General features: G+C 41.9%; 1 protein-coding gene across 5 annotated transcripts in view; it reads left to right on the forward strand.

Moving 5' to 3' along the window:
- Positions 1 to 13,408, forward strand: part of LOC129178829 (SH3 and multiple ankyrin repeat domains protein 2-like) — a 324,991-nt gene that overhangs the window by 97,047 nt on the left and 214,536 nt on the right. For all 5 annotated transcript variants that reach the window (XM_054771420.1, XM_054771421.1, XM_054771422.1 and 2 more), the window contains exons 7-8: positions 5,248 to 5,415; positions 11,521 to 11,637. In XM_054771420.1, the coding sequence (XP_054627395.1) occupies positions 5,248 to 5,415; positions 11,521 to 11,637 (285 nt within the window). The remainder of the gene's footprint in view (positions 1 to 5,247; positions 5,416 to 11,520; positions 11,638 to 13,408) is intronic.

Raw genomic sequence — 13,408 nt, forward strand, 5'->3', positions numbered from 1 at the left:
GGTGAATGGCTGCGTGGCGCCCTCCAGCCAATGTCTCCATTCCTGAAGGGCTAGTATCACCGCCAGGAGCTCCCGGTTGCCGATGTCATAGTTCCTCTCTGCTGGGGACAGGCGTCGGGAGAAGAAGGCGCAGGGGTGCAGTTTCTGATCAATGGTGGAGTGCTGGGAGAGCACGGCCCCTACCCCTGAGTCGGACGCATCTACCTCAACAAAAAAAGGGATAGACGGATTAGGGTGTATCAACACCGGAGCAGAAGTAAACGCTGCCTTAAGACGTTTGAAGGCCCGGTCCGCCTCCAGCGACCACACAAAGGGTAGCTTGGAGGATGTAAGCTTATTCAGAGGTTCTGCTACCTTACTAAAGTTCCGTATAAAGCGGCGGTAAAAATTAGCGAACCCCAGGAACCTCTGCAACAGCTTCCTTGATATAGGAGTGGGCCACTCGACCACTGCCTGGATCTTGGCAGGATCAGGTTTAAGTTGACCCTTCTCCACAATAAATCCCAGAAAAGATACTGAGGGTGCATGGAACGTACACTTCTGGGGCTTAACAAATAACTGGTTCTCTAGGAGTCTCTGAAGGACCATCCGCACCTGCTGAATGTGTAGGGAAATGGAAGGGGAAAAAATTAAGATGTCATCCAAATAAACGAATACAAAACGGCCAATAAAGTCCCGTAGAATGTCGTTAATAAGGCACTGGAAGACGGCCGGGGCATTGGTAAGCCCAAAAGGCATTACCAAATACTCAAAGTGCCCGAGTGGAGTATTAAAGGCCGTCTTCCATTCATCCCCCTCTCTCACGCGCACCAAATGATAGGCGTTACGCAGATCTAATTTAGTGAAAATGACGGCGTCATGCAGTGAAGTGAAAGCAGAATTGAGAAGGGGAAGGGGGTACTTATTCCTAACTGTGATCTTATTGAGGGCGCGGAAGTCGATGCATGGCCGCAACGAACCGTCTTTCTTTTTAACAAAGAAAAACCCCGCCGCGAGAGGGGAGGAAGAAGGGCGGATATGGCCAGCGGCCTGAGCGGTGGAAATGTACTCCTCCAAGGCTCGGTGTTCGGGTTGAGAGATATTGTACAACCGGGACGAAGGTAGTGGTGAACCAGGTAATAAGTCTATAGTACAGTCATAAGGGCGGTGAGGGGGAAGTGTCATGGCTCGATCAATAGAAAAGACCTCGCTAATGGAGTGGTACTCCGCAGGCACCGAGGACAGGTCTGGAGGGGTAACAGGTAGAGACTTAACCAGAAGAGTGGGAGAAGATGCGGTGCGAAGGCAGTGACTGTGGCAGAATGTACTCCAATTAGAAATCATTAATGTCTTCCAATCTATGCCGGGGCCATGCTGGCGAAGCCATGGTAGCCCGAGTACAAGCGGTGCTGAGTGCGAGGGCATGAGAAAAAAATTAATAACCTCATGATGGTTACCCGAAAGAAGCAAAGATATGGTGCGGGTTTGATGGGTGATATTAGCCAGGAGACGTCCATCGAGCGAACGGACATTCTTTGGATTAATTAGCTCAATAGTGGGAATTTTCCAAGTCTTTACAAAGTCACAGTCAATAAAATTCTCATCCGCTCCTGAGTCAATAAACGCACTAACTGGGCATGCTCCCCCTGACCAAGATAGCATACCTTCCACCTGAAGTCGGCCCACCACAGCCGAAGAAGCCGCAGACGCTGGTGACACCGTTGGCAACTGTTGAGGAATGTCCCCGGTGGAAGAGGAGCGTGGTCTGGTGGGTCGCACCGGGCAGCGGGAGATGAGGTGTGCTGCGCTCCCGCAATACAGGCACAGCCGCAGACGTAGCCGTCGACTCCTCTCAGCTGAAGAAAGGCGACTGCCTCCCAGCTGCATGGGCACAGCGACATCCTCTGGTGGCAATCCACAACTGGAGGAGGGAGGGAGAAGCGGAGCAGGGAGGCCCCCCGGAGGTGGAAGAGGGAGCTGACGTGTCGGCTCGGAAGGCTCCGCCCTCCGCTGAGCGCTGCGTTCCCGTAACCGGTTGTCCAGGCGAATGGACAGCATGATGAGCTCCTCCAGCGTCTGGGTCTCATCCCGGGAGGCTAGCTCATCTTGTAGACGCGAGCTGAGGCTTGCCCGGTACGCGCTTCTTAGTGCCTTGTCATTCCAGCCGCTCTCTGCCGCCAAGATGCGGAATGAAATGGAGTGATCCGCCACTGACGAGGAACCTTGACGTATCACGAGAAGGCGGCTTCCTGCCTCTCGTTCTCTCAACGGGTGATCGAAGACACTTCGAAGCTCAGTGACGAAGAGAGGCATACTGGAACACAATTCCGGCTTGGAGTCGCACACCGCCATTGCCCAGCTGGCCGCCCGGCCGGAGAGTAAGCTGAGCATGTACGCCACCCTAGCTGCATCTGTTGTGTAGGTGTGCGGCTGCTGTGAAAAGACCAGGGAGCACTGGTGAATGAAGAGCTGGCACTGTCCAAAATCCCCTTCATAGCGCATTGGATGGGGAATGCTGGGCTCCCGTGAAGAATACGTGGAAGGTACAGCGATGTCCGTGCCTCCGGCGGCGAGCGGCGTGTGGTCGGCAGAGACGGCGGGATGTGCACCGGCCAGCTGAGCGTGCAGCTCCCGGACGAGTGTGGTTAGCTCGTTAAGGGTCTGCTCGTGGTGGCTGATACGCTGGCCATGAGCTCGGAGCGCCATCCTCACATTGTCATCCTCCGCGGGATCCATAGTACTTGACTCAGCTATTCTGTTACGCGGCGTGCGCAGGAAAGCAGTTTGTAATGGATCCCAAGATGCAGAAGACAAAAGAGGTTGCAGGACAGGCTTTAATAGTCTCTGTACCAGTCGGAACAAAAAACAACGGTGCAATAAGGAAACTCAAAAGGGCACCGCGACAAAAAGGGAAAAAACTATACCAGGCTGGAAGGAGCTACGGGACATGTAGCAGGACTGCTCAGGAGATGAACTTGGAAGCGTGGTGTAGCCTAGTGATCCGGAGGAATAGCTGAGTGCCAGAAACAGCAACAGGTGAGTATAAGTAGGTTGGTTAATGATGAGCAGCTGCAGCACATCCCGCAGCTCCGCCCCAGGCAGGAGGGACCAGGGTCTGAATGCAACACATCAGCCTGAGTCAATGCACCAAAACAGAGTGACAGTCAACAATGACCCAGACATACCATACTTGTCACAGCAAGGTGTGACAGAGTGAAGCCGCAAAATTTGAAATACGGAGTGGCGTGGGATTACTGTACCGATATTGTCAAGCACTAATTATCAACCAATAATTATAACTGATATCAACCAATACCGATATTGGCAGCACCTCTTCCGTCAAACTAACGTCAGGTCACATCTTGTGTAATAAATGAACACATGATGCTTCTTTTACTGTGGTGCCACTGGATACATTTCACAAATAAACACTGTTTGTGCAAAATAAGACAAATACAATAAATGCAATATGCAATACATCTTAAAGAAACAGTGCCATATTTATTTTTAACATTTTGCCTCAATAAAATTCATTGAAAAAATCATGAACAAGTCAACTAAAATAACATGTGCTCCTGTGGGTGACTGAGAAAGATTAGTATTTAGTAAAGTATCAAAGGAAAAGGCATTACTTACTTTACAGTCCTTCCAAATTGCATATTTACATTCCAAAGGCAAACATTGGAAATAATTCCAGACATGGACTATACTGTAGCAAGCTTGTTGCTCTGTGGACCACGAAAAATCGACACCGCTTTGAACCAATATTTGATTTGTACTGTATGCCAATATTGGCCGATGTGATCGTTCATCCCCAGTGATAAGGCATAGCATATGGCCTTCTATAGTTTTAGGCTAAACATGAGACGATATAAGGCTTCAGTGGGTCGGATGTTCCTCACGGTACTGCTGTAAATGTTTCAGGTCCTATCGAGGAGACAGAACCTTCTGTGAAAATTTTGCTGGTGGTGATTCCTCTTCTACTTCCTCTGGGTTCCATTCTGAGAAAGCATGGTATCGCCTTGCATTGTTACGCTGATGACAGCCAGGTTTAGTTTTAGTGTGCCTCTTCATTTCAACATAGTCATTTTAAACTGCACCATCAAATTGACAAAGTAGTGAAGTCCAGCCTTTATTTTGGAGTCGTCTAATACCTTTTGACTGGAGTATGTAAGAAAAAACATATTACACCCATTCTGTCCTCATTCCTATGCTGCATATGCATTTTAGAGTTTATTTACATTATTTTAAACTGTTTTTAAATGTCATTTACTTGCTTGTAAATGACATTTATTTCAAAATTGCCTTACATCTACTTCACACATACTCTTGTTCGGTCTCTCAGTTCAGCTGATCATCTTCTGCTAGGGGTACACAAATCTATGCGGAGCAGAACTTTTCATATGTGCTCCCAAAATGTGGAATGATCTGCCTTTCCGCATTAGACATGCCCCTTCATTGTCCACTTCATTGTCCACTCATCTGAAAATTACAGCATGAGACGTTTATTTTTATTGTTATATTTATTTTACGATATAATTTTTTTGTAATTGTCTTTTACTTGTTTTTTAACTACATATTTTATATCTAAATTGTTTCCAACTGTGGTTAAAGTGCTTTATAAACAGTGTTGGGCAAATTACTTTAAAAAGTAATTAGTTATAGCGACTTGTTACTTTCCCAAAAAAGTAATTGAATTAGTTGTGAAATGACTCCTTCATTAATGTAATTAGTTACCAGGGAAAGTCAGTATTGCGTTACTCTTTAGAAAAAGCTTCAACTATGTCAAATATTTGGGATTTAGCTTTGTCGTGGAGTGCGCCGTTGAGAGATGTTTCATGACATTAGGGCTGAGGGCGGAGCTCGCGACTTGCGATTCTCGCTAGGGGAACGCTAGGGGGCAATGAGCAACCACAGCTCATGTTGACTTGCTGTTTAGTTTCCTGTGAAGGAGTAGTAAACAATGGTGACTGAAGTCACATCCAGATGGTCAGCGCATAATGATGCAACACATTTCACGGTCGGATGGTATGGAATTGTCTGTGCTCTTGGAAGAGAAACTGGAGGGTAAAAATGTACTTTTCCTGGGATGTAAGCTTCTACTACTATAAACGTGTTCACATAAAAATGATTGTACCACAATTTGTATCTCTGAATCATGACTGTCTCTGGACTGGGCACTAAAGTGTTGACTCAGCTTGCTCAATAATTTAGAGATTCTTTCTGTGTTGTTTTTGTTTTGCACCGCCACATGCACCAATTTTGCAGACACTGCTGGAGTTGGGAGCGTCTCCAGACTACAAGGACAGCCGTGGTCTGACTCCTCTGTATCACAGCGTGGTTGTGGGGGGAGACCCGGGTTGCTGTGAGCTCCTATTGAAGCATCACGCCTCAGTGTGCTGCCAGGATGAGAACGGCTGGCACGAAATTCACCAGGTAGGCCATTAGATTTAGCAGGTGCTCTTATTTGCAAAGAGGGAATTTGGGCATTGAGATACTTGGAGAAGAAAAACACACAGACACACAGTGTGGCAGCTGCTACCCACTGAAGAAGATAAAAGCCACTTTGGGCGCATCGCCCTGCAGCTATGACAACACTCAAAGCATCTCCACACACTGTTTGTGTATTTAGACCATCGGTTTTATCAGACTGCTCATTTCTCACTCAATGTTCATGTCCAAATGATTAGCCTTCTCCCATCTGTCCCACTTCAGACATGATAATGATCAGCTGGTTATGCAATAAGAAACTGATTGCTGCACTTAGTTGTCTTAGTACAGGGGTGTCTAAACTTTTTCCATCGAGGCCCACATTGTGAAAAATTAAAGGATGCAAGGGCCACTTTAATATTTTGCTAAGAAGTTATATGCAGTGTTCTCTCGCGCTATCGCAGTTCACCTTTCGCTTGATGAAATGCGCTGCTTCGCGGAATTTTTTTTGTGCTTTTTAAAAAAATGTTATTACAGCGTATGAATACTGTTACAGGCCGAGCCTGGCCCTTTAAAAGAATTGCATTGCGGAAAGTTGAGTGTCTGTCTGCACCAACCATTGTTTTCTGCGTCCTGATTGGCTCAATTTCCTGTCGCGTCTCCTGTGTCATCGCTAGCTTGCTCGCTTGCTAGCTTTTAAATATCTTTGGTTACAAGGAGGAGGACTGCAAGAGGAGCTTAATTGCAGCAATACATTTTAACAAGGATACAAAAATGCTACAGTACAGCGGAACGGCGTCAGGACGAAAAGGCACGGTCACAGGAGTGAAATACGCGCGAGTGACTTAATAATTTCTTGTGTCCGACCTATAGGTTGATCATTAAAATTCAAACGAAGGTTTGTACTTTTTGGAGAGTGTTTAAACAAGAGAGAGATGTGAAAAAATGTTAGTCTGTCTGAGAAAACTGTATAAAGTGTATGGTGAGGGGTTTTATAGACTTAAAACATAAATAATAATTGTACCAAAAAAATTCAAACTGGCTACTTTGCGGGTTTCACTTATTGCGGGCTATTTTGGGAATCTGTCCCCCGTCACAAACGAGAGAACACTGTACTGTACTTCATTTCAGCTTTGTGATATAGGTAAAAAAAAAAAAAACAATATTAGTATGAATGTTGTTCTTTGCTCTTTTTTTCCCCCCTTTTTGGCTGTTTTTTTTTCTTTAATTTTCCAAATATTTCAACATCCTTCTGAAATAATTGTTGTAAATTTAGTTTTTCTAATATTATGACATTATTTCCATAATATTACAACTTTTTTCCAAACCAAATTTTTCAAAAATCACAACTTTATTTAGTAAATTTTACCATTAGATTCTGTTTTTCTCTTAATATTTTGAGTAGTAGTGCTGATTTTTGCTGCTGTTTGACCAAAAACATTCAAAAACACTTATTTTATTTTATTTATTCATTTTTGTAATTTTTGTAATTTTTCTATTTTTTTATTATTTTATTTATGTCAGTTTATGTTTATTTTTTAACAGTCAACAATTCAAATGAATGCACCACCGTACATTACAGATTCCCATAAATATAGCAAATGTTGACAATGCGGATTTCCCGCTGAATATAAATCCCTCCACCCCCACTTCCCAAGAGAATGCCGCCCTGGGCAAAAAACAGCCACTGTTCATATAATTTTATTCGCATTTAGATACATTTGTTATTCTGTAAACATCTGCCTATAAACGTGAATATGCCAGTGCATTCAGTTGGTTGTGTGAGCTGTATCTTTGAGCTCAACTTTATGGTGACCATATTTTGATTGTCTAAAACCAGGACACTTGGCCCAGCAATGAGACACTCAAAAAATACTCCTAGTTTACTCAAAGATGCCTTATCAGTTCAATACATTTAAAGTATGCCTCCTCTGCATAGAACAGTTATATTACAAAGTACTATCTATAAGACACAAATTCAGATGTTCTATTATTACATTAGCCCTTACCCTTTACTTTTATGGTTATGTTTTATTATTCCTAAAATAATACCGATATACTGTAAGTTTCAATGGTGCAAAAATAACTTTAAAATCTCTAGAATTAAATAATTATAGAAATAATCTCTTCTGTGTTAAAATAAATTGGCCTGTAAGAAAATAGTAGCTCTCTTTTGAAGTCTCACTGGATATATAAATTTAAGAAATATGAAATAATATTAGCTATACAGTAATCCCTCGCAACTTTGGGCTTTGAATTTTGCAGCTTCACTCGATCACGGTTTTTAAAAAATACATGAATTAATAAATCATGCTGTGTTGTGGTTGAATATGGCCTATTATCAGTCCAAAATATGCATATTTAAAAAAAAAATCCCTAAAATAAGCATGTTCAAGCATAAAAATAGCTGAATGAAGTAAAATACAAGTGTAAGGCATTCAAAGATGCATTTAAAGTTGTGATGATATGTAGACTTGATTGCCGGAACAACAGGCTTTTATTGCAGGTTTGAATGAGCTCACAGCATCACAATAATCACTAACACAGGCTACTGTTGTGGCCGTAACCTACGCCAAGCAAAAACTCAACTCTGAACCCCCGACGTCACTTCCTGTCCGCCCCCTCACTCAGCTCCTCTAGCACAAGAAAACATTTACAGCAGCACACACAAGTATGAGTCTTATTTATGCCTTATTTTCTCTTGTTATATTAACGATATTGGGTAATTTGAGTGTAAAGGTGACTAGGGCTGTTATTTCATGTCTAGAGGGCTCTAATAATGTTAAAAACCTTATTTAGAAGGCCGTAAACAGGTTTTCTATGATCTAACCAAGAAAATGTTCCATTTATAAATAAGGAATCCTACTTCGTGGAAATTCACTTATCATTGTTTGGTCTGGAAACAATTAACCATGATAAACGAGGGATTACTGTATTAGCAAATACAGCATCAACAGCCTCTCAGGGATGATGCAGCAGAGTGCCCTAATGCCGGGCAACTTAGTGGCCCAATGAAAAACTTTCTAAAAATAAACCAGCACAGGATGTGAAAACAGGACATTTCGTCACCCTGCACAACTTGGAGTGTTGCTGTAAATGAAACACTAACATGCTTTTTAATAAAGTTTTGTATTTTAACATTTCGTAACTTCAATCAGTCAACGCTTTCTTTGAGTGAAGCGCACCTTTGAGGCACATTACTCAAAGCCATTCAATTCCATCAAGCAGCCTGTTGTTTCAACCCCCAAATGTCCATCCTTTTGCACGAGTTGGAAAATGTGTTTCAATTTGAGGGCTTGATGTAGTTTTCCTTATGTGACTGCTGTTACTTGACCCTCTAAATAGCAGGAATGCAACGGGACATGGTAAAATACCGGACCGCGGGTTTGCAATACATTTTGCACTGTACGTACTGTATGCCAAGTGAGGGACAGTCTGCCCTAAAGCAGACGAAAAGGCGAGTCATTTGGCGTGCAGGTGCGCTGACCCACTTGTGTCAGCGATGCGCAGAGGTGACTTGGACCGGGTCCCGACGTTGAGTTGTGGTGCACTTCACCTCCGTAAAAGGCATACAGTGCATCAAAATTAAGTTTTTCTTCTCTCCACGGTGCAATTACAATAAACAGAAGGGATTTCCCGATCCGATCTTCAGGATCGGGATCGGCTGCCGATCCGCTGTATTTGTGAAGCTTGGATGATATCGTCTTCCGCCACGAGAACGCTGAAACGTAACGCCGTTGCCGTATCAAGTTAGTAACTCTGAGCCACACTCCAGCATGGTAGATGCAATAATGCGCCTCAAAGCTGGTTGCCACTCGACTTGCGCCACCCGCAAGAAGAAAACACAACACCACCATGCAGACATGCCCGCTGCGTACCGCGGACATGAAGTATTCAGCCTGAAGCATGAAGTATTCAGTCTGATGTACTCAGACTGGAGTAGTACTTCACCGTGTGGTGTTTTACTGCTTTAATGTAAGGACCATTTTACAATGCCCACTGACGACGTGCAGGTTCTGAGTGAAAAAAGACGAGAGGCACGTTTATTCTCGCACCCAGCGCGTATCAACCGTCAACTGCCATTCTCAACATACACAACACATTCCGGCCTTCAAAATAAGAGCGCTCTTTGTCACATTTGTCTAATCGTGTAAACAAAATAAGGGTGCCATTAAAATAGCTTACATTAATAACGCGATTGGCATTACATCTTTGAGCTCATCTTCCTTAATCACAAGCACGGGCATGACAGTTTGTGGAAGATTTTATAGCAATATGTTCTGAGGCTGACATCCCATGAGAAAGGGTAGCTAAGCTACCGGTACATCCATTTTTCAATTACCGGACACGATGGGCCAATGATGTATCGCATCAATAAATGTCAGGATTTTTGCATTTTATTCACGAACCCAAATAGCACGCACTCTATGCTGGTAAAGCAAGTGGAAACGGTAAAAAACGGAATTCTAAAAAATTAAAACGGGAAAAAATAACAGATTTCATAGGGCCCTAAAAGAATTTGTTACAAAATAATGTCATATTCTGAATCACACCAAAAATTGATCTATAACCATGTCAAATGATTAGTCCTACCCCAAAAATATTTTGCACGCCCATCGGATCGGATCGGCAAGAATACAAAAAAAAAACGTTTTGGATCGGAAGCCAAGAAATGTGGATCGGGACATCGCTAATAAGAGTGTCCAATCATCCATCCATTTTCTATACCGCTTCTTCCTCATTAGGGTCACGGGGGTATGCTGGAGCCTATCCCAGCTGACTTCGGGCGACAGGCGGGGTACAACCTGGACTGGTCGCCAGCCAATCGCAGGGCACATATAGACAAACAACCATTCACACTCACATTCATACCTATGGACAATTTAGAGTTGCCAATTAACCTCACCTGCATGTTTTTGGAATGTGGGAGGAAACCGGAGTACCCGGAGAAAAACCACGCACACACGGGGAGAACATGCAAACTCCACACAGAAATGCCCAGGGGAGAATCGAACCCAGGTCTTCCCGATCTCCAAGCTGTTCTAATAAGAGTGTTTCAAATGTAAAAAGGTGTATATATAGAAAATATTAAAATGTGGTATATATACAATATGTACAATTAACAAGAAACGACAACCGTGCAAATACTGCCAAATGTGTAAAAATATGGGGTAGATGCATGACTATGAGGTAGAACTGACATGGATAATAAATAAAAGAAAACTACAGTGCAGTATAACGGTGAATGTGACCGTTAACGGTGCAGTGATTTTGTCCAGTTTGTGTGTGTGCCCACAGTTTATGGGGTCAGAGGGCAAAGAGGGAGGGGAGATGTTCATCATGTTCATCAAATCATGTTAAACTAATAAGCAATAATACAGAGAAAATTTTGGTAGGGAAAAAGAGCTGTTCTTCACACACAAAAAATGTACCGAAACTGTATCCCAAAAACCGAGGTACGAGCAGAACCGTGGGTTACCCGTACTGCTGCCCCCCTACTAAATACTAAATATAATGGAAAATGTCAAATTGTATGCAAAATCACTGTCATGTCAAGCTCATTGTGGCACCAGTCAGGAAATTATAGAATTCGGTCCACTCACAGGAGCTCAGGTGTGAGAATGTGTTGAGGGTCACTTTGTCACTCAGCAACAACTAACACTCTTTTGTGCAAAAGTGGTACACTGAGCAACCATCATTACCTGTGATTAGTACAATGTTGTTGTACTGGAATATACTCTATTCTGGTGTAAACATGCTTATTCACTCGCTTTTGACACTTCAGTATGTCTCGCCATCTGCTCAACAGATGCTACTCATTGTTATACACTGGTCTGTTTTTGGGGGATCGGTACATTATGTTACATTTTGATTTTCACACTAAATGAAACTCCTTTCATCTTCTGCCTGTTAGCTCCCATGTATTTCCCCATCATCTGCAGGCTGGGTTCAAACTGAGGGTATACAGCTGCTTAGTTCCAAGCCTGATCCTTATCTCCTTTGCAGCACACTGACATCTAGTGTTAAAGTCCCCCTACTGCAACATCTGCTTTGTGTTGGTGGTGGTGTTCAAAGGGTTTGATTTGACAGCGCGCTATCTTGTGTGTGCAGGCTTGCCGACATGGACATGTGCAGCACCTGGAGCATCTTATGTTCTATGGAGCAGACATGAGTGCTCAGAATGCCTCAGGAAACTCTGCGTTACACATCTGTGCACTATACAACCAGGTGAGGAATGGGCACAACTGTGAAGTTTGAGAATTTTGGCTGTCGCCTTCAAAATAGCAAAGTGTCAATGTGCTGCAGGAGGGACAAATGGAGGACAAACGATACGGCACATGTGGAACAGTCATCTGTGCTGAGCTTGAAATTAAAAGCACTTAAAATGCAGAGAGTCAAATCAACACAGCTGATTTTATTGTGTCATCACTTTAAAGTGATCATTTACTGCAATGGTTCCATAAATTAAACACACTGATTGGACACTGTCTTTGTAACAGGCATTGCCATTGCCATGGCAACCTCACATCATTGGCTTAAAGAAGGGGTGTCCAAACTTTTTCCCCCAAGGCCCACATACTGAAAAATGAAAGGACAGGATAGGATAGTTTGTGAAGCAAGACATGTAAATATGCTAAGAAGGTACGTATATATATTTCAAGAAATAACTGCATCTTAACGTTGTGACATAGGTGAAAAAGCATATTGTTAGTATGACATATTATATTATGTTATAATTATAATTATATTATATCAATATAATTATATCATTATTTCATATATATATATTACATCAATTGTTCATAAACTACAACTTTATTTTGTTTTGTTTGTTTCTTATATTATTAAAAATTCTTTAATATTTCAACTCTACTCCTAACATCACATTATTTTTCTAATTTTATTTTTTCTAATATCTTATATTTTATTCTTATATATTATTTCTAATATTATGTGTTTCTTCTTGTAAAATTGTGACTTTTTTCTCATTAGGATATGATGTTTCCCTCTTAATATTTTGACTTTATTCTTGTAAAATTACAGCTGTTTTCCAACTTCTGCTGTTGTTTCTCTTCTTGCAAATTTTCATCAAATTTATTCCTTTCATATTTTGACTAGTTTTTATTTCCATGGCGACCCAAGACTTCTCATAACATTGTAACTTTTTTGCAACATCATTTTCCAAAAATTAAAATTGTATTTGTTGTTTTGTTTGTTTCACGTAATATTACAACTTTTTTTCTTCAAATATTTGAACTTTATGTTACTAAAATGACATTATTTTTCTTCATAATATTATGACCTTATCCTTGTAAAATTACGACTTTTTCTAATTAGATTACAACTTTTTGAAGCTGTAACGTTGCCGTTAAGTTTTGGTGTTCAATGAACATGTCGGCAAGGTAGAAAAACATGTATCGACACTGAAACTGAAATTTTTGGCACCGAAAAAACAGATTCCGAGCATGACGCGCGCTGAGGTTCAAGGCTGGTGAGGCACTTTTTTAATGTAAATACAGGCTGCTCATTAAGAGGACAAATAACAAGAAAAAGAAGAGAAAAATTCACTTTTGTTAAAAATGTTGTTTCCAAATACATACTTGGCCCATTTATTTATGTATTTTCATTAACTGAAAAACATTTGTGTTCTTACGTTTTTATTTGTATACAGAGATCTTTGTTGAGATGCTTTGTTGTAAAGGTCTGACCACCTTCTGCTGAGGATGGACATATAATCCTCCATCTTCACAGCCAAATTCAGTGAGCAGAGCATAAAAATATCTTTAGTACATTTGACTTGCTGCTTTCCAGCTGGTGCTGCTGCTGCCAAAAAAAACAACTGGCTTTTCCTCTGTATGGAAAGGCCACTGTTGCCAACTCCTGAGTAATAAAAAGAGCTATCGGCTGATGTCATCAGCTAATTTGTGTAATATTTGCATATGATGTCGTAACAGATGCTGTAGGAAAAAGCATAACCTCGTAGGAGAGACAAAAAAAC

Source organism: Dunckerocampus dactyliophorus, chromosome 3 (genome assembly GCF_027744805.1).
Source record: "Dunckerocampus dactyliophorus isolate RoL2022-P2 chromosome 3, RoL_Ddac_1.1, whole genome shotgun sequence".
Lineage (NCBI taxonomy): Eukaryota > Metazoa > Chordata > Actinopteri > Syngnathiformes > Syngnathidae > Dunckerocampus > Dunckerocampus dactyliophorus.